This window comes from Petaurus breviceps, unplaced genomic scaffold, assembly GCF_028583685.1.
Source record: "Petaurus breviceps papuanus isolate PSGF00001 unplaced genomic scaffold, PetGlider_PUasm1.0 81, whole genome shotgun sequence".
Taxonomy (NCBI): domain Eukaryota; kingdom Metazoa; phylum Chordata; class Mammalia; order Diprotodontia; family Petauridae; genus Petaurus; species Petaurus breviceps.
In genome coordinates, this window is record NW_027186546.1 from 5,844,904 (window position 1) to 5,866,678 (window position 21,775).

Consider the following 21,775-nt stretch of genomic DNA (forward strand, 5'->3'; position numbering starts at 1 on the left):
TACAAAGATGAAAATTCTTGGGTCAGCAAAAGTGGAAATCTTACATAAGGGTAATTAGAAAGTAATAGGGCAACAATTAAGGATTCACAGTTACTCTTCCCCAACCAAAAATAGCAACAACAACACACACACAAACACGTAATTAAAACTCAAAAATCCAGTCAAGTTGCCAAAGTAACGAACACCAGCAAAGCTGGTGATAGGCGTTACTGAACAAAGTTCCCACACAAGGAGTGCCCCACACCAAGGAAATCCTAAGTCTGCATCAAAAAGGGGGGAAGAAGATACCTAAGAGGGAAGATAAGTATCTTGATCTGCAAAACTTATAACACTTTCATTTGTAAAACAGTAAATGTCGCTTCCAGATTTATTTTAAAGCTTTATTTTACATGTGAAATATGTACATGTGTATATTTATAAATATACAATGTTATTATATACATATATGTGTGAATATATTTTGTAATGATTTTTGGAGTTTTTCCATGTAACACATATGATATGTGCATATGTGTGTGTTTGTGTATGTATGCATACAGAGACGTGTGCACATGTGTGTGCATACATGTGTGTATGTGTACGTACACACTCATCCACGGACAGCTAGGTGGTGAAGGAATGCTTCCTGATATCAGGAAGACACACCTTCCTGAGCACAAATCCTGACTCAGATGCTTATCAGCTGTGTGACCTTGGGCAAGTCACTTTACCCCATTTTCTTCAGGTTCCTCATCTGTAAAATGAGCTGGAGAAGGAAATGGCAAGCTTCTTTGGTATCTTTGCCAAGAATAATGGGGTCACAAAGAGTCAGTCACAACTGAAACAACTGAATAATAACGTGTAAATAGGTATGTATGTGTTACACACACAGTGTCTTCAGTTGTTTTTCAGTCTTGGCCAACTCTTTGTGACTCCATTGGGGTTTTCTTAGCAGAGATACTGGAGTGATTTTCTATTTCCTTCTCCAGGCCATCTTACAGATGAGGAAACTGAGGCAAACAGTGTTTGGAAGTGTCTGAGGCCACATTTGAATTGACGTCTTCCTGAATCCAGGCCTTGGCATTCTATCCACTAAGGTACCTCGCTACCTGCATATACACATATAGAGGATTTATTTTTTAAGTAAAGTCTTATTTCACATGTAATACATATGTGCATATACATATATGTCTATGTGTGTATGTATATGCACATATGTATTAGGTGTGGAGTAACACTATTTATTTTAAGGTAAAGTTGTATTTTCCATATAATACCTGTATGTATATAGATAGAAATATAGATACAGATATATAAACATAGATACATATAGACATATATGTATATAAAATTTATTTTGAAGTAAAGTTTTATTTTCCATGTAGTACATATTTGGAGCTTCATGTTAAAACATCACAAAAGGGGAAAGGACAAAGAACTACAGACATTTGTCTCACTCTTTCTGATTCTCAGTTCAAGGTACAATGATCATGATCCTGTGATAGGAAAATAAGACTGGGAGATCTATCAAACAGACTTTTTGCCTCTGAGCTGAGATATGTGTATAGGCTAATTTTGAAGAATCAAAGTATTCAAAACCTTTTTTTAGTGGTATTCAGGAAGGCAAATCCCAGGCCTAAAACAAACCTTTTTTTTTTAATCATCTTATTTTCCTGGGGGTAAAGCAAGCATTTAATGCAACAAAGCGAAGAGAAACAAAAAAGGCAGTTATTCCCCAATTTAGTCCAAAATGTGAAAAGTATACCATATGATGTTTCATTTTAATTTACTGAAAGAACTCAAAGAAGAATCATGTGTTGTTAGTTTTTCTTTTCACACAGAGACAGAGATGTGTTGACACTGAGCCTAACTTTAATGGTTTCACTTACTTGAGGATTGTGTAAGAGTTGACAACTGACTATCAATTACTTGGATGGCAAGTCAAGTCAAAAAGAATTTATTAAGGGCCTACTATATACTAGGCACTGTGCTAAGTGCTGGGGATATAAAAAAATATCCCTGCCCTCACGGAGCTCACCGTCTAATAGGGAGACTACACGCGAACGACGATGCGCAAACAAGAAATGGATGGGGAAAACTGGAGATGATCTCAGAGGAAAGGCAGCAACATTAAGGAAGACCAGGAGAGCCTTCTTGCAGAATGTCAGACGTTAGGTGAAACGTGAAATACACCACGGAAGCCAGGAGCAGAGATGAGGAAGGAGAGAGTTCCAGGAATGGGGGAATGGGAGGCAGCTAGTGAAAATGCCTGGAGTCCAGAGATGGAGTTTTGTGATGTAGTTTATAAAAACCCACTGACCTTCTTTCATTCTGAGTTATTGCTCCATTCTCCATTTTTTTAACCGTGGATGCTAAGACTTTGTTTGCATCATTGGCAAAATCTAGATCCCGGACTTCAGACAGAGGGACCGACACAATGGCAAAAGCTTCCTTATCTTCCTTTGTTTGACAAGTTCCGATCTGTAAATGTGTATGGTCATTGTTAAGGTCAGTTTCTTTTAATTACTGCAATTTTCTCTGAATTAAAGTTCATTTTTCAATTATAAAAATCAGTGATGGATAATCACAGTCCAGGTCACCAATATTAAACAGCTAAGGGCAACACCCTCTTTCCATAGCCACTCCTCCTGCCCTCTGACCAATGCAGTGCTTAGAACAGTGTTTCCTCTCTGCACCCTATTGCTGATTTCAGTAGGATTCCAGGAGATGTACTTCTTTTATTTTTATTTTTTGCTTTTTGGAGGGGGGAAGGCAGGGTACTTGGGGTTAAGTGACTTGCCCAAGGTCACACAGCTAGTTTTGTGTTAAGTGTCTGAGGTTGGATTTGAACTCAGGTCCTCCTGACTCCCAGGCCAGTGCTCCATTCACTATGCCACCCAGCCGCCCCAGGAGATGTACTTCTATAGTAGTCAGTCATCTGAACCTCAGTTTTCCTCATCAGTAAAATGAGGCTGATAAGCTTCTATCTCACAAAATTATTATGAGAATTAAATTACATCATGTATGTGAAAGTGATATAGAAAATGTCAAGTGCTATATAAATATTACTAATAATCATGACTGTTATTCTCTCCCTTATAGAAAGAGAGCTAAAACTTCAAGAAGTTAATTCAGCATCATTTTTTTCTTCTACTTCACTTTGGTTAAAAAAAAAAAAAGCAAGGGGTGGCTAGGTGGCACAGTGAATAGAGCACTGGCCCTGAAGTCAGGAGGACCTGAGTTCAAATCCAGCCTCAGACACTTAACACTTACTAGCCTAGTGACTTTGGGAAAGTCACTTAACCCCAACTGCCCTGCCCTCTTCCCTCCAAAAAAAAAAGCAGGTCCTTTAGGACCAGTGCTGGGAACTTTGGAGAGTTTGGAAATCTACCTTTGGAATAGCAAGTTCATTCATTTCAACCCTTTTAAGAGAGGACAAGTGCTTAAATTTGTATTTGAGTTTCAGTAATTATTAATAATGGTGAAGATGGATTATAATGAACAAAGTGAACATCCCTTGATCCAGTTTACCCATCGTGTAGCTGAAAGCTGAAAATAGAAAGAACATCAGTATTATTTACCTTCAGCATCACAGGTCTCTCTTCATCAGTGTCTATAGGGATACTGGTGCTGGTTACCCATGTATTAGTGCATAAATGTCTCAACCGAACATAGGAGTTCCTAAAATCAAAACAATATAAAACAGCATTCCAATAAAACTTTTAAATCATTCACATACATCAAATCACATAGCTAAGCAGTGATTACAAGTAATTTACGCTGTAGACATACAGGGTCTCCCAAAATTCTTGGTACAATTTAAAGCTTAACTGCACTATGACTTCTGGGACACCCTTTGTATTCTAATAAAATCTCAGTAGTTCATTTTAATTAGGACTTGGATGACCCAGTATCTTCAACAACAACAAAATCTTAATTATAGGATAATTTTAAATAAAAGCAGTTTCTTTACCTTAAAATAAGGATAGAAATAAGAACTGAACCTGTGATTTCATTGGTATAGGGAGCTCTCAGGTAAGGAAATTCTACCAATAGTACCTTCTCTGCCATTTGAAGTCTTACAATTGCCCAGGACAAAATTTTGAGCTAGTTGCCCAGGGTCATACAACTAATATATGTCACAGGAGAGACTTGAATTCAAGTTTTTCTAGCTTCAAGGCTGGCTATCTATCCACTATGACTATACCAAGCAGAGTCATATGCTCTCTTTACCTTAAAATACATATAGTAAAGTTAAGTAAGTTAACATAGTGTTTTTGTATGGAAATTCTTAATTATAATAGTTCATATCAATATATTTCTAAGGTTTAAAAAAAAACACCTTATATTGCAATAACTCTGCCCTTAAGAGATCTGCTTTGATTAATAGATACAAATGATTTGTAGTCAGCATCCCAATTGGTTAGAGAAAAATAGAGACTTCTAAAGTGTTTAAAGGTCCATGAAAAAATTCTCTTTTCTTCCCCAATGTTCTTTGCCAATGAGGCTGATGCTGTAGCTGGGCTTTGAAAGACATAGGAAGGAGGAAGGAGCAGTGCTACTCAGATGACTGGGAAGAATTTTTTTTTCTCTTTTCTATAATTCTCCATCCTCTTCCAATAGGGGAAGCTAAAAGGGGAGGCTCTCCTTTTTACCCTGAGAAGGTTCACACTTAGAATGAAGGGATTGGAATCAGATAGAATGGTGACAGGGAGGTAAGCTAGAATCAGCAGGTGCCTCTGCCCCACAAAACACCATTCTATTGCTTCTAATTAGAAGTGTCCCCTTTCTACCTAATGGGGAAAGGGTGACTCTGAAAGAAGAGTGGGCACAATGATATAAAGTAAGAGCATTATGAAGCATTAAACATAATGCATTCTTTCTATCCTTCAAATCTTAGGTATATCTCAACTCATTTTAAAAGTTAATTAATCTGTTTATAATGGCAAGATCAATGTTTTATATACTATTTGTTTACTTATAATTACTTCCTAATCTTGATTCAATAAAACTTTTTATTTGGTTTCTTTACTCAATGTTGCACTGCCTTAAAGAAACCTATACTTTATCCTTCCTCCCCTCTTTTTTTTTTTTACCTTGGCACTAGGCAATCAGCTCTCTGAAGAGTAGTAGCATCTAATTCAAAGAGCGATGCAATGTCATTTCCATGTGGTACAGAGACCAAAGTATACATAATCTTCTCCCCTGCTTGGCGTTTCTTCTTTGAAGTAGGAAGGTCACCATCTCTCTGTTGATAAGGCATAAGGGTTATTTGCTTTTATCAGGCTCCATTGTAAACTCTCCAATTAACTTGGAAGGCAGCAAGGAATCCGCAGATTATTTCACATAAGAGTACAAAGGTGTCTGTTGCAGAGTAATGCTCTCACATCATCAAAAAAAAATAAAAAGTGTTCCTGGGTCCTGACACACTACCTTTGAGACAACTATTATGAACAGCAGTAGGTTTTAAGCTCCTGAGAGGTGGTTTGATCCAGGTACATTACTAAGGTAACGGCAGTCACAATAATATACTATAATTTGGGGTCACTTCCCTTCCATTAGATATAATTACAGAGTAACCTTGATCATTCTATAGCTTTTTAATATAACTTGGTAAATATCTTAGGTTTTAAAAAAATGAAAGAACAGGCAGAGATGGTTTTCAAGAGTTTGTTCCTATCCCCAAGGACTGGCCATCATCATGACATCTACATTCAAAGGAGGGAGATCACCAACTATACTTCATTTGGTCCAATAAGATGCAAAAATTGAAGGTTTGGGGGGGAAATAAATCAAGTGCTATTAAAGTTCTAAAATAGGACACACTTAAATCCATTAGTTCCTTGGAACATAATTGTAGGAAGGGAGCTTGGGGGAAGAGGATGACATTAAAGAGGCAAATGCAAGGGCAAAAAGAGAAAAATCCAACATGATTAAAATGAGATTATTCCACTTTACACAGATGTTAAAAGTTCATATAAAACCTATGTATCATTTCCTATGTATCCTATGCTAGGCTAATTATTTCTTGTTTTAACTACCAATAGTCCAACTTAAAGGATCAAAATTAATAGAATTAAAAACAATATAAAAAAGTAGAAATTTGAAAAGTTCATTCAAGGTGGCTCTATCAACAAAGGAGTTTGGAAAATGTGTTTACAAGAGACAAACATAAAGAGTATCAATCAATCAAGTTGTTATTGAGAGATTACTATGTGACTATCATGCATTAATGGCTATAATTGTGAGATAATAATAGCTAGCATGTATATAGTACTTGAAAGTTTTCAAAGAGATTTACAAATATTAAAAAATTTTATGCTCACCAGAATACTGGGAGGTATGTGCTATTATCACCCCTGCTTCACTTCTGAGAAAACTAAGGCAGACTAGGTTAAATAACTTGCTCAAGGTCACACAGGTGTTAAAGGCCAGATTGGAAATCACATCTTCTTCTTGACTTTGTGTCCAATGGTCTATCCACAACACCACCTCGCTGCCTTCAATCCAATATTCTCAACTGCCTTATTTTTTCCAGGTTGTTTTTTCCTTTTCCGTTGAACCAGGCAAGTTTTTTTATTTTAAAGACTTTAGAGATTCTTGGAATTAGAGGAGCAAAGTGTGTGGTGAACAGGAAGAAAAAAGTAAGGATTCTGTTGTGAACAGAGAGCTATAGTCTGCTAAATATATCTAGAATAGCACAAACTAATAGCATTTGTCCTCCTTGACATATTTATCTCACAAAGAAGCCAAATGAACTATAGACTTAACTACCAAATACTACACTGACCTAAGCATCAAGCTTACTAAGTGTTTTGATCACCAAATTGTTGTTTCTAATTCATAAATGTGGAAATTGGTGATTATTTATGTAGGGAGACCAATAAGGTTTGCCACTGGTAAAAATGCTAAACAAAACCTCAGATTTTGTTCAACAGGAGAGGGGTTTGTTTGTTTTGCCCCCCATGATAAAGGCAAGAATTTGAAAAATATTTGAAAAAAAAAAGTTAACATGGAAGTAAATAGCACCACTAGCTTCATCTGAATCAAAGGTACTTAATCTGAGAAGCATTTTATATATGTGTGCACGTATGTGTATTATACATATGTGTATATACACATACATTGTGCATATACCTATGTATCCTGTGTGCATGTATATATACAATGTCAGTATACACGTATACATGGATTTATACATATATACATGTATATATGTGAATTACATAGTTATTTCAACGTAATTGGTTTCCTTAGTATAGTGCTATGTATTTTATGTATTTAATAACATAACACTATAAAGAGGTCCATAAACTTTACCAATCTGCAAAAGGGGTCTATGAGATGAAAAAGATTAAGAACCCCTGATCTGTTTTTCTTGCTCTCAGGGTTGATTTGTACAGCAATTGAGAGTTTTATGGGGACTGGAGAACCTCACTAAGCCAGACCCATACCATTTCTTGGTAGTTTTATTGGGTACAATCACTCAAACTCTGTTTTCAAATGATATATGCTGAAAATTGGGGATCTAAAACATGTTAACAGAAACTCTCTAACCCCAAGTTAGATGGTTTTTCATCAAACACTATTTCCTACATCATATTACAAAGTTCTGCAAATATGTAGGAAAAAAGAAAGTATGGAGGCAATAACTCAGCTGTTTACACAATTTACACAATAATAACAGCTAACTATATAGCACTTAAAGGTTTGCAAAGTACTTTACATATATTATCTTATTTAATCATTACAGTAACCCTGTAAAGTAGATGCTATTATCCTCATTTTACAGTTGAGGAAACTGAGACAGGCAGAGATTAAGTAACCTGTCCCAGGTCACTCAGCTAACAAGTGTCTGAGGCCAGATTTGAACTCAGGTCTTCCTGACTCCAGGCCCAGCACTCTAACTACTGTGCCACCTAGCTATATTTGAGAATTAATTCAGAGGTCATTAGTTATCTTGAACAAAACAGTTCCAGTAGAGTGGTGGTGATGGAAAACAGATTATGGTGAAATGAGGAGTCAGCCTCCCAGGAGGCTAGAAGCATAAGTCTACATTTTAAAGTAGTTAAAAGAACCAAAAGCAGTGAGTTTAGACTTTTCTTTTTTTCCCCAGGAGAAAGAGAAAGAATTTAACACATTAGCTTGAGTAGGGAGCAGGGTAGTCAGATGACATAATAGATAGAGCACCAGACCTAAAATCAGGAAGACCTGAATTCAAATCTGGCCTCAGACACTTGCTAGCTGTGTGACCTTGGGCAAGTCACTTCATCTCTGTTTGCCTCATTCCTCATCTGTAAAATGGGATAATAATAACATCTACCTCATAGGTATGTTGTGAGCATGAAATGACATAATATGTGTGAAGCACTTAGCACAGTGCCTGAGACATAGTAAACAGTATAATATACAAGTTAGCCATTATCGTTATTATCACTTGTTTGTGTTCTTTTTAAGGACAGAAGAGACCCAAGCATATTTATCATCAAAGGGAGAAACAGAAGGAGGAGAAGCAGGGAAGAGCAAAGTATGAAGCAAAAAGCAAAAAAAATAAAAATAAACAAAAATAGCCTAAGCAGAAGGCTTACCTAGACTTCACTTGTGCATTCTTCCCCCACTTTTTCTTGGATTAACCTGTTCCTCTATTCTCTCCTATCCATTCTGTTCTCTTCCATAACACTTCTTCCTTTCTTGTGCTCTTAAACCCACACAACCTTTGTGCTCTTTCCCTCAAGTAGGAGAGAGAGGAACAGGCCACATCTGATCATTTAGAACCAAAGTCTAAGAGGCAGCTAGGTGGTGCAGTGAATAGAGTGCCAGCCCTGGAGTCAGGAGAACCTGAGTTCAAATCCTGCCTCAGACACGTAACACAAAAACTAGCCATGGGCAAGTCACTTAACCCCAATTGCCCCTCAAAAAAAAAAAAAAGAACCAAAGTCTACTGGTCAAAATTCAAATCAATCCTGCTTTTTGGTATGCTAGGTCAGTTAATACCATTACAGTAGCAGTGCAATTCCATTTCTTTTTAAACTTAAGATGATAAATTTTATTTTTCAAAACAACAGAAATTTAGTTTCCCTTTCAACCCTCACCCTATTAGAAAAAGAAAAAAGGGGAATCATTTCCTTGTAAACAAATATGCCTAGTGGACCAAAACAAACTTTACATGTGTGTATGTATAAATATGTATGCATATATTTATATAGACCTATGTGTATGTATATACACACATATAAAAATCATTCTCATAATAAACCAGTCACCTCTCTCTGTGAGGGATAACATGTTTCTCATCAGTCTTCTGGAATCATGAATGCTCATATTGATCAAAACTCTTAAGATTTTTCATATTGTTTGTTTTCAGTGTTGATATTGTCTAAATTATTCTCTAGGTTCTGCTCAATTCATTATTCACTAGTTTAATCCCATAGCCAGAATCTTTCTTAAGTAATACAGAAATTTCAGAGGGAGTCATAGAAACTGATCAAAAAAACTTGACAAGTAGCCCAGCTATTCACCATCAAACTCAAAAATTGGTTCTTATGAAAGAAGTTCATCACCCAATTTTGAGACAGAAGTGACAGCTGAGCTAACCAAAATTAATGGGCTAAAGCATGTAAATGCTGAGAAGAGGCTATAATCATCTGACCTTCTTAAGGCAAACATGAGGTCATAGTCATAAACTTTCCCTAAGGCAGGGAAGAATGAGAAGACTCAAGACACAACTGTCATCTCAGTACTTTGCATCCATCACCTACAACTCTGAGAACTAAATTAAGAATTGACCTTCTGGCCTTAAGGGCAGAACAGAGTATTTATGGGTGATTCAAACTCTTCCTGGGAGAGGAAACTGGTACCATATGAGTAATGGTAGATATTACCCATGTGTTATGAGTTGAGGGGGTATATAAAAGTCCTAGTGCCCCCCCCAAATAACTCCCTTATCAGTCTCTCAAACTGAAATATGACTAGTACTGATTCATTCCTTTTAATGAATAAATCTGGAAGGCTTTGGATTTGGCTCTAGAAGTCTTTTAGGTTTTCGAGATTTCCATAAGCAAATGAAGACACTCCTAGGAAGTGAAATTTTTGACTATTCCCAAGCAATGCCTGATGGTGTAATGAATCTATTAGATGCAAAGCATTTTGCCTGGTCCTAGAGCTACAAAGACAAGATGAAAACTGATCACTAACCTTCAAGAAGCTTACAATCTACACCCACCAATTTACACCGCACACACTGAGGTCAGAGAGCAAGACCATACAAGTTAGACCTCTGATTGCAATTAGGGAGAAAGGCATTAATAGGGGAAGCTGGAGGTTACCTACTTCCTTTCATAATTTTACTAGGGGTTACCAGTGATCTCAGAAATCAAACTCCTTTGCCTCGTGTTCAAGGCTCTCAAAAATATGGCACCTCCATTAGCTCATAACTCCCTCCCAGGTATACTACACTTCAATCAAATGGATAGACTCTCCATCCCCCCAGCATACCATGCCCTCTTCCATCCTTTCCCATCCCTTTTGTTCATGCTGTACCCTATATCTGGCATGGCGTCCTTTACTCTCCTTCCCCTCTCCACTCACTTAATTCTTATTCAATCATTTAGACCATTTCAAAAACCAATTCCTCCATGAAGCTTCCACTGTTCCCTGACACAAACAACTTTCCTTCTCTGACATAGGTTTTGGCTTTACAACTTTCTAATCCATTTTTTTTTTCCAAGACAGAATGCCTTGGAAAAGACCCTGCTGTTGGGGAAAATTAAAGGCAAAAGGAGAAAGGGATGGCAGAAAATGAGATGGATAGATAGTGTCACTGAAGCAAAGAATGTGAGCTTGGACAGATTTCAGGAGACAGTGAAGGACCTAACACGCTTGGTCCGTGGGGTCATGAAGAGTCAGGCATGACTGAATAACAATCCATTTACCATCTAATAACGTGTATACTAGTCGTCTCTATTTTCTTATTCTTCTACAAGATAGTAAACTTCTAAAGCCCATAACTCCATAAACTCAACTATCCATTTGTATCTCCTTTAGCACCTAGCACAGTGCTAGGCACACAGCAATATGCCTCCTAACTCCACTCCTGTGGGCCCCGTCTCCCACAGGTAAGTTCTTCCTGTAACCTCCATTTGGGAGGAGGGCCTAGACCAGCCATCCTTCATTCTCTGGACTTCAACCTCATGCTTCAGTTTCCCCTTCCTCCAATCCTTCCCAATCTATTTTTCTCATTGGTGCATTCTTCCCAGCACCTCCTTCATAAATACTTGTTAACTATCTGACAATAGGTGTGATATAGTCTGGCCTAAGAAGGTCCCTTCCCCTCAGAAACATATGGAATAAAAAGTGAATCTGTCAGTGTAGACCCAGAGACCTAAGAAAGTTACCCAGCCCCTATAGGTATCTTTGTCAATCTTACTCATGACCTGAATAGAATTCAATGGGTGACTAGGATCTACTTTTTACCCTAGATTACAAAAAGGACCCCAGATCCTCTTGGCCACCAGAGTATAAAACAGAATTAATGCTAAACTATGTGACCCCTCAAGGCCAGCCTGTCATTCTGGGCAGGGCTGGTTTCCTCAGACTATTACAGAGAGCTAGAACTTGACTTGATAACAAAACTGATTAGCATATGCAACCTTTTTCTGTGCCCCACAATGATTTGCATATTATCAGTAAAATTAACTATTAATAATAGGATGTGGAGCTAAATTTCTTTCCTTTGAGATGCATCTAAATAATTCAAATGGCTTAATATGTTTGTTGAATGAATGAAATCATACCATGTAAAAGGTGAACCTTACTGGTTAACCACCTCTTCCTTTATCTGAACCTCATTTTCTACATGTACTACTATTCACACAAGGGAAATCAGTTATGAGATGATCCCAATAGCAAATGAAGCTGTTACAACATGCTGATGTCAAAATAGTTTTCCCCACAAAGGCTCTGGGATCTGTGATTGTCATAGATTTCACTATGACAATATTATTGTGTTTAGATTTCATTAAATAAGAATTATATATAGTACTATGTCTAATATGGTGGTAGTGTTGATTATGGAAGAAAAAAAGAAAAAGAATAACCTTCTAGGGGTATATATGTAATCAAGGAAATTAATACCTGGAAAGCTGCAATAACTAGAAACTTCTATAAAAGATATCGTTTAAATGAATATAAAATGGAGTAGAAATTCAGTGCTTTTAGAACTAACACAAAAAGAGTCTTCAATATGATATGAATCAAAAAAAGTTTTAAAAAATGACTAATTTTGGGCAGCCAGGTAGCACAGTGAGTAAGAGCACCGGCCCCAGTGTCGGGAAGACCTGGGGATCGAATCTGGGCTCTGATACTTAGCACCACACCCAGAAATAACTGGCCGTGTAACCTTGAGCAAGTTACTTAACCCCAATTGCTTTTTTAAAAAATGACTAATTTGTATTAACTACATATGATCTATCAGAATTCATGGAAATCTGAATTATTGAATTTTTAATAGTAGCTTTGTTACTGTAAAATAGAATGAAAACTGCTTTCAGAGAACAGTATGCCTAGTAAAATTCCTTCAGGGAACTGACCTCATTTATAATTTGTATAACAAGTGCTCCCATGCCAATAGGAACTTCTAAATTATGTGAGGATGCTAGAAAATAATGTTATCCTAAACTATCCTTATAATTTTGATTCTATTGTAAATTTCCTCCACCAACTCTTCTTTCATAGTTTTGTGGGGTTTTTTTTAATTCGACATTATTCTGCTCCACCAGGTGGACATCACAGTTACCCTACTAACTGGTTTCTGAATTTGACATGCTACTTCTCACCTCTGTGCGCAGCGCCTAAAATGTAATTCCTCTTATGACAGAGACTAAGCAAGAATTAGATTTAGTATCAGCTGGAGCTTAAAAAAGAAAAAGATATGCTAAATTATGGTAGATAGCAGAAATGCAGGCAAGACTTTTATATGTTAGCCTATTTTAGTGGGTTCTTAGAAGATCAGGATTTTCATGTGGTTCTAATGGACCCAACTCCACTGATTGTATGAGTTAAAAATCCTGTATGAAAGATCAGAAGAGTAGATTCATGGAGACCTTTGTTCCCGCATATCACAGAAGGGCACCAGGCAACACAACAGTGATCGTTCCATAATACCTTTACTGTTGACTCACTTGTGAGTCATTGCATTTTTAGCAGAGACATCACATTGCAATTCTGCTCATAGGAGCCAGAGAGACATTCTGTAAGAAAAAATGTTTTCAGAGCTGATTCAGACAGGAGCAGAATAATAATGGACCAGCATCTGTCTCAGTCACTATGAAGCCTCCTCCCAAGTGGTCTAACTGTTGATGTTATATAACCAAAGACACTGACACGTTCAACAAACACTTAAATCAGTTTTTTTCTCATGCCATGCTTTAAAAAAAAATAGTTATTGTTGAGGCATTCCTAATCCATCCTCTTTCCTTCCTTTTCATGGGGACAACTCAGGCATGAATGGCTAAATTTTTAAATAAGGAAAATTTTGATTCGGTTTTTGTTTCATCTAATTTCATCATCTGATGCCTAAAAAAGTAAGCAGTGTAGAATTTTCAATTATGTTTCTGTGTAGCTACAAAGTGTCTCTGTATAATTTGTATTAAATTCCTATCTAAAGACCATGTGAATATAGCTCAAAAAAATAATCAGTTTGTACATAAAGTTAGTGATGCTTAGGACTTCAGGGGACTCAAGGCACAATTTGAAAACCTGATAATAATAATAATTATTACATAATAATAATAGCTAGCATTTACATAACTCTTTTATGGTCTACAAAGTGCTTTACAGATCTTATCTCATTTTATTCTCACAACCCCAGAAAGAGGTGCTTTATTATCCCCATTTTAACCAATGAAGAGGGTAGAGTTTAAGTGACTTGCCTAGGATCACACAGTTGTGTCTAAGGCTGGATTTGAATTCAAGTCTCCCTGGCTCTAGGTCCAGTACGCTATCCAATGTACAACTGAGCTACTTCATCCTGAAAGAATAGTCTTTTGAGAAGAAATTAATGAATTTCAGGTTCCCAGCTGTGCTTGACATTGTTCCAATGTTTATACAGTCCCTGTGGATGCTGTATATTTGTGAAACTGGAAATAATAGACTCCTTTCCAACATAAATATACCAATGTGGAGTTAATAGGAGCTCGGACACACAATGCTATATTTTTTATGCATTACACATTAACCTTTGAATTTTCAAAACTGGAAGGAAGCTTTTTGGTCAAGGTTTCATATTTACAGGATAGCCTTAACTGGGCTTTGGAGGGACAGCAGAGGGGAAATTACATAAGAAAACATTTGCATATTCACACTGAACCCAATGTTACTGGAACTGAGACCTAAGTTCTCAGTTAGGAAATGTATTCATGTTTCAGGGACTGAAAAAAACCTGTGAATGCTCCATTGCTCCTTTTTCACTTGACAAGCATTGGTAGGAGGCAAACGTTCTATAAAATAAGAGCTCCTAATGTTAGTTTTATGGCTTCCCATTCCAAGACCTGCTTCTATCTAAGCTAAGGATTTGGGAGGGAGGGAAATCAGCAGTGCCCAGCTGTGCCTTTGTCTGTGATGAGAGCCAGAAGGCGGTAATAGCAGCATTCCAAGCTACAGTAACATGAGTAGATGCAACATTGTGGTACCTCACTGAACTGTTGGCATCTTGCCATAAACATCTCCTTCCACTATACTTTTCTTTCTCAGATCTTAAAAGTGAATGAGAGGAACACAAATAAACACAATGGCTACAACAAAAAAATGGAAAGAACATCAAAAATAAAAGCTGACCCTTCTATAATTATAATGACCAACCCTGACTCCAAAGAAGGTATATGAGAATATACCTCCCGCCCTTCTTTGCAGAGTTGGGGGAATACAGATGTGTAAGATGTCTGCTAGACTGTGAGCTCCTCAAGGGCACTTTTGCCCTTCTTTGTGTCTCTAGCACTTAGCACAGTGCCTAGAACATAGTAGGTGCTTAATTAATGTTTATTAATTGAGTATAATACTGCATACACTGCAAAACTTGATTAGCATGGTTTCCAGTCACATAGTAAGTGCTTAATAAGGGTTTGTTGACTGACTAATTAATGCCCTACTGAGTTTTGCTGGACTGTTTTTTTCTCCCACTTAAAAAAAATCTTTCATTTACAAAGGATGGCTGGGAGTGCATGGCAGAGAGATATTGAGAATTAAAGGTGGTATTAAAATAAGATATATGAATAAAAATTTAGAAATGAATAAAAAAGTTATATGTATGTTTTTTAAAAAACTATTATCCTTCACTAAAAGACCAGATAAACAAAGAAGAGTGAGCTTTCACCATAGTCTTATTTTACTATTGACTGTACATAGAATCCATCTTTCTATATCCCCTGAATTCTTTGGGTCAGATCATTAGCAGCATCACTCATTAGAATTAAAATGGAAGAATGAGAGGCAGAATAGTGTAATAGAAAAATTACATGACTTGGAACCAAGATAACACAACAACTACTACCACTACTACTACTACTACTACTACTACTACTACTACCACTACTACTACTCTACTATTACTACTGTTTCTACTTCTATTATTACTACTACCTCTACTATTACTACATCTTCTACTACTACTGTTACTCTTCCTCCTCCTATTACTCTTACTACTACATTACTACTGCTGTTACTACTTCTACTACTACTACTATTACTATTATTACTGCTGCTGCTACTACTACAGCAGCTAACATTTGTAATCTCCTGGTTTTTGCCTCTTTTTTGTATCCCAGCACTTAATACCTAGAACACAGTAGGCACTTAATAAGTACTGATTGATAGCTCTTTATGGTGTGCAAAGTGCTTCACATGTATTATTTCATTCAACTCAAATACCTGGATTAATATTCTAGTTCTAGTATTCATCTTTTATGTAAATTTAGCCAAAGCATCTAACCTCACAAAATTTCAATTTCCTTGTCTGCAAAATGGGGATAATATTTGTACTACCATGTGACCGTTTTTCTATTAGGAGTTTTATAGCAGTCCTTAACAATTCCAACATTTTTTTTGTTCATTTATCCAGCATGTAAGCATTTATTTTGTATTGCTAAGTGCAAAAATGAAATATAGGTTGTCTATATGACAACAAAATAGGAATTGAGTCAGAAATTCAATTACTCATCCAGAGATTTTATCTTCATGACAGGAATAAAACTACTAGAATGGCTTGAGTAAATATGACAGATATTTGGGGATCATTTAGGCAGCTAGGTGGTACAGTGGATAAGGGGTGGGAGTGGGGGTGGAGGTGGGGGTGGGCCTAAAGTCAGAAAGACTAATTTTCCTGAATTCAAATCCGGCCTCCTCGGAGACTAGAGGTGTGACTCTGGACAAGTCACTTAACTCTATTTGTCTCTGTTCCTCATCTGTAAAATGAACTGGAGAAGGAAATGGTAAACCACTCCAGTACTTTTGCCAAGAAAGCCCCAAATGGGGTCACAAAGAGTCAGACACAACTGAACAACAACAAAAGAAATGTGAAATCATTTTCTTTATTTTAGTTTTTTCTACAAATATTAAAAAATAATATTTCTCTGATTTAAAAAGTCCCTTTCCAGACTTTTCCCTTTAGGAAATTGTGCAGGACAAAGACCTTTCATGGGGAACTGGATTAAGGGTAGTAACCAAATCAAGGAACAAAGAATAAATCTAATTTCATTTAGGTCAGCTGCCTTCAGCACCACAATGGATTGGACCCACCTAAAAGCAGGCTCCACCATGCTTATCTCCTGAAGCATTTGGCTCTAAGACTCACCTTCCTCCACAGGGAAAGGAATAAGTTATTGAAAGGCTGGGAAGTGGTCCCTTTGTTTATTCTAGAAGAATATACAAAAGGATTGTTCAGCTAAAGAACAAAGAATTAAGTATTGTTTTTGGAATGTTGGCCCTCAAATTATAATTTAATATATGATCTTTTTCTTGTTCAAGAATCCTATAATTGTTACTTCAAATCATCTTGGGGGTAGAGACATCAAAGAGGGCATGGTGATTATATGCCACTTTAGACATCTCCTCTAAACCAGAAATGGTTTGACTATTAGATTAACCTTAGTACTACTTTTTTTTTTGCTTTTTTTTTGGAGGGGGGAAGGTAGGGCAATTGGGGTTAAGTGACCTGCCCAAGGTCACACAGCTAGTTTTTGTGTTAAGTATCTGAGGCTGGATTTGAACTCAGGTCCTCCTGACTCCAGGGCCAGTGCTCTATTCGCTGTGCCACCTAGTTGCCCTAGATTAACCTTAAATTAAATTTTAAAAAATTTCCCAGTATAGTATTAATAGTTTTTCTTTAACAATAATAAATGATACTTCAATTAAAATTAATTTCCCAATAATCTAATAGTAAAGGCTATTATTATATTTTGTTATATCATATCATTATCATATCATATTATATTATCATATCATAGGTAGCTAGTTGGCACAGTGGATAAAATTCTGGGCCCAGAGTCAATCAATCAATAAACATTCATTAAGCACCTACTGTGTGCCAGACACTAAGCTAAGCCAGTTATGTGACCCTGGAAAAGTCATTTAACCTCTATCTGATTCAGTAGTAACAGCACCTACTGCCCAGGGTTGTGGTGAGGATCAAATGAAATAATATTAGTAAAGTACTTTGCAGCCTTAAAGTACTATATAAATGCTGGCAATTAAACTAGGGTAGACTATAACAGTTCATTTAAACAAAATCAGCTGGTTTCCAACAGCTTCTTAACTGGTCTTTCTGCCTCTAGTCTCTCCAGGTCTTCTTCCTCTTGGAGATCTAAGAAATATTCCTAATATTGCTTATGATCACACTAACTGTCAGTGGTTCCCCATTGCCCAACAAATGGAAGGTGGAACTCTTGATCCTGCTATTCAAGGCCCTCCACAATCTTATTCCATTCTACCTCTAGCCATACCCAACACTACTTACTCCTTTTCACACCCCTCAAGTCCTTTCTCAGACGCCATTTTTCCATGACACATTCCCTTACACACCCCACCCCACATCCTTTGACAAAAGTTATTTCTCTCCTTAAATTTCTCAGGCATTTTTAAGTGAGGAAGGTACCACATCTATGTGGACTTTTATAAGGTAGGTTGCTGAATGAAATCATGGGGGCTAGAGCAGTAAGGGGTCAATGGCCTGGAAATGGGAGAGGTACTGAATGATTCAGATTTGATGAAACCCTGCCTTTTCCATATACCCACCAGAAGCTACTGGAAGAGCTAATATAGTTTGCAAAACCTACAGACTTTCATTTTCAGTTTTTAGAACTAAAGGCCTTGCCTAATTTATACCTTATATCATCTCTATGTAAATATTTTATCCTCATTACCTCTCTGTTAGCTTATAAGCTCCTTGAGGACAATCAAATAACATGTCACTTTTCATCTTGATATGCCCAGTAATTAGCACAGTGCTTTGTTCATATTCTTACATGGATATGTGATTTTATCAATGTGAATACTCCCTCCAAAAGCGCAGATCCCAGCCCATCTGAATCTTTTCTTGTCTTTGTTTTGCCATCAAATCCTCCAGGAGGGGTCCACACAACATACTGGAGACCTTCCCCTAAATCTCTTGATGTCCCCTGAGTACCAATGTAGCACACAGACTATCCATAACTTATTGCCTGATCTTTGCTATATTACTGGCCTCTTTTCTCTTTTCTCCAATTACAAGTCTCTTTAATGATATAGCTTATGTGGCTTTTTACATGCTATTTGGTATTTGCAATACACTGAAGCCTATTCATTCCCATCATCTGACTCTCAATTGCCCTTGGTATGAGTTACAACTGATTCCTTTTGTATTAAAAAGTTATGTCATTCATAGTTATGTAGCATTGCCAGAAGATGAATGATATATTTTTTAACTGTTTCATTGGGAGTGATTAAAAGTATTATGTAGTTTCCCAAAAGCAATCCAGATCTGTTTCTTGTTCAATTCTATGGTCAGTACAATCTTGGTCTGTATTATTAGTCCAAGATATACTTATAAATGGATTACCTCTTTGGGCTGTCTTTCCAACTGTATATCATATATGGCTGAAATGCAACTATACTTCAACAAACTTCTTCATTCACTTTTTCCTATTTAGATGATAAAACTGAACTCATGAGAAATTTTGGGTACCATTGATAGTTCACAAATTTAGAGTTGGAAGGAACATCAGAGGGACCTAGTCTAAGTTCCTTATTTCACAGCTGAGGACACGGAGGCTGAGAGAGGGATTTGTCCGACGTGAAGTCTGTGATAGATCTGGGGACTGAACCCAGGTCCTCTGACTTCAAATCCTGGACTTCTTTCACTCTGCCACATTGGCTGTCTTAGGAGGTTCTCCATGGTGTCCCAAGGCTTCATGAATGACACACAAGATCATTCACAATTATGAGTATCTGGAAAACCTTTCTTTCTGTCTCAGATTTCTCCATAATAGCAGAACACACCTTTAGTGAGCCTAGCTCTCCTCTTCCATGTTCCATATATTAATCAAAGTGTAGTTGAACAAAGTTCTATCTGTTGCTGCATCTATCAAAGAATCTTGTATGATCTTAACAAATTTATAGGAAACATCATGATGAAAGACAACCTTCAGGCTATATTTTGCTCTGTTGAATAAAACATTTTTTATAATCAACAAATAATAGCATAGTCATAAGCACCTTTTCAGTCAATTAAGTGACTATATAGTTTTGTGGTCTGCTTTCACATATTTTTGTTTGCAAAAGCCTGCCTATTCTCTTTGATGTTTTCACTAAGGAAAATCTTAATACCTGTATAAATTAATCTCAGAGATTTTGCAGAGATGAGAAAGTAAGCATATAGGTCAGAGGGGAATGAATCTTTTTGATCACCTTCTTTTAGTAGCAATAATACCTGTGATTTTTTTTTTGTAGTTGTTCAGAATCTTCAGAAATCTTGACAATCAATCCCTCAATGTCCTCCAATTTTTTGCCTTCATTATGGACCTCCTATCTAATCCAGGAACTCTTTCTAGAGTTGATTTTTTTTAGATCCCTTTATATTTTCTTATGTAGTACATGGCAGATTGTAATGTCTACAACCATGCCTATATCTTCCCCATCCTCAGAAAAACCTCACTTGATCACAGTCCATCCTTGAAAGCAATTGTCTTGGATCTCTCCTGCATTCTGTATAAAATATATCTATAAAACTAAACTCCTTGAGAAGACCATCTACAATAGGTGTCTCTACTTCCTTGCTGCCCACTCTCTTAATTTTCTGAAGTCTGCCTTCCCATATAATCATTCATATATAATCTCTTAATTACTATGGCTTTTTCTTAATCTTCAACCTTCTCAACCTCTCTGCAGCCTCTGACACTGTTAATCACCCTCTTCTCCTTGACTCTCTCTTCACTCTAACTTTTCATGACACTACTCTCTCCTGTTTCACCCTCTACCTATCTCACGTCTTCTTCTCTTGAAGATTACAAAGAGATTGTCTATGATAAGAAGAATCAGTCTTCTGGAGAAGATGGGGATGGGATGAGGTCAAGGATTTATGTAAAGGTAATTGCCTTGCCTTGGTAAGAAGGACCTCCACTTCATGAAAGACAAGGATGAAAGCAGAGATAGTGGAGAAGTCAACTGCATGATATGAAAGGAGGAGGAAGAAAGAAGAGCTATTATTAAATTGTTTTATTTTTTCAGTGAAGTATGAAGCAAGATCCTCAGCTGAGATGATGGGGGAAGTGATGTCATGGGAAACTTGAGCAGGTATGACAAGGTTTATAATAGGCACTGCAGAGGGACAAATAGATTGGGGGGCTATAAAAGTATTTGTTGTAGTTAGGGCCCAGATGAGATTATGTAATGTAAATTTATCATGTACCCATAATTTCCTCCATCTCCATTCAGCTGCTTATGAATAAGAGTGAAAAATCCTAGGGATAAAATCCTGGGAATAATCTTAGGTTGGAGTTGGTGAGGCATGATTGTCGAGAACAGAGGTTCCCAAATTTATATGGCTTAATGCCCCCTTTTCAAAAAAAAAAAAAATATTCATACCCTCTTGGAAATCTGCTTTGTTTAATCCTTTAATGGTTTTTTTTATTTCAATAATATCAAAAATATATTTTTTTAAATGACACATCTTGAATTTAATAATTTATTACAAAATTGTGGGGTTTTTTCCTACATTTATTTTTTTTGCTTTTTGGACAGGGGAAGGCAGGGCAATTGGGGTTAAGTGACTTGCCCAAGTCTATACCATGGCTAGTATGTGTTAAGGCCAGATTTGAACTCAGGTCCTCCTGACTCCAGGGCCAGTGCTCTATTCACTGTGCCACCTAAAGCCGCCCCTGTTTTTTCCTACATTTAAATTTTAATGACTCAATATTGTGTCATATAACCATATATTATCATATTGTAAACAAGTCATTACACACACATATTCCTGCTGATATATGCTGGACTTCCTGTCAGTGCACAACATGCTTGCCTGCCAATACTTACTTGTTAAGATCTGTCAGTGTACTTGACCACTGATTGGTTATAACTTGCATTGTGTGCATTTATTTGGAAAACAATGACTTTAACAAGAGATCAAACATGTATGAAAGGTTTTTCAAATTTTTCTTTTCTTCTCCTTATACTTCCACCAACCCCCCCCCCAGTTGCACCTGAGGCTACTGTCACCCCCCCACACACACACACACATACACACACACAGAGCACAGATCATTCCAGTGCCCCC

The 21,775-nt window shown here is 36.9% G+C and overlaps 1 protein-coding gene across 4 annotated transcripts in view; it reads right to left on the minus strand.

Moving 5' to 3' along the window:
• LOC138176119 (inositol 1,4,5-trisphosphate-gated calcium channel ITPR2) overlaps positions 1-21,775 on the minus strand; it is a 529,530-nt gene that overhangs the window by 341,956 nt on the left and 165,799 nt on the right. For all 4 annotated transcript variants that reach the window (XM_069106877.1, XM_069106875.1, XM_069106876.1 and 1 more), the window contains exons 11-13: positions 5,076-5,227; positions 3,561-3,660; positions 2,300-2,460 (exon numbers count right to left, since the gene is read on the minus strand). In XM_069106877.1, the coding sequence (XP_068962978.1) occupies positions 2,300-2,460; positions 3,561-3,660; positions 5,076-5,227 (413 nt within the window). The remainder of the gene's footprint in view (positions 1-2,299; positions 2,461-3,560; positions 3,661-5,075; positions 5,228-21,775) is intronic.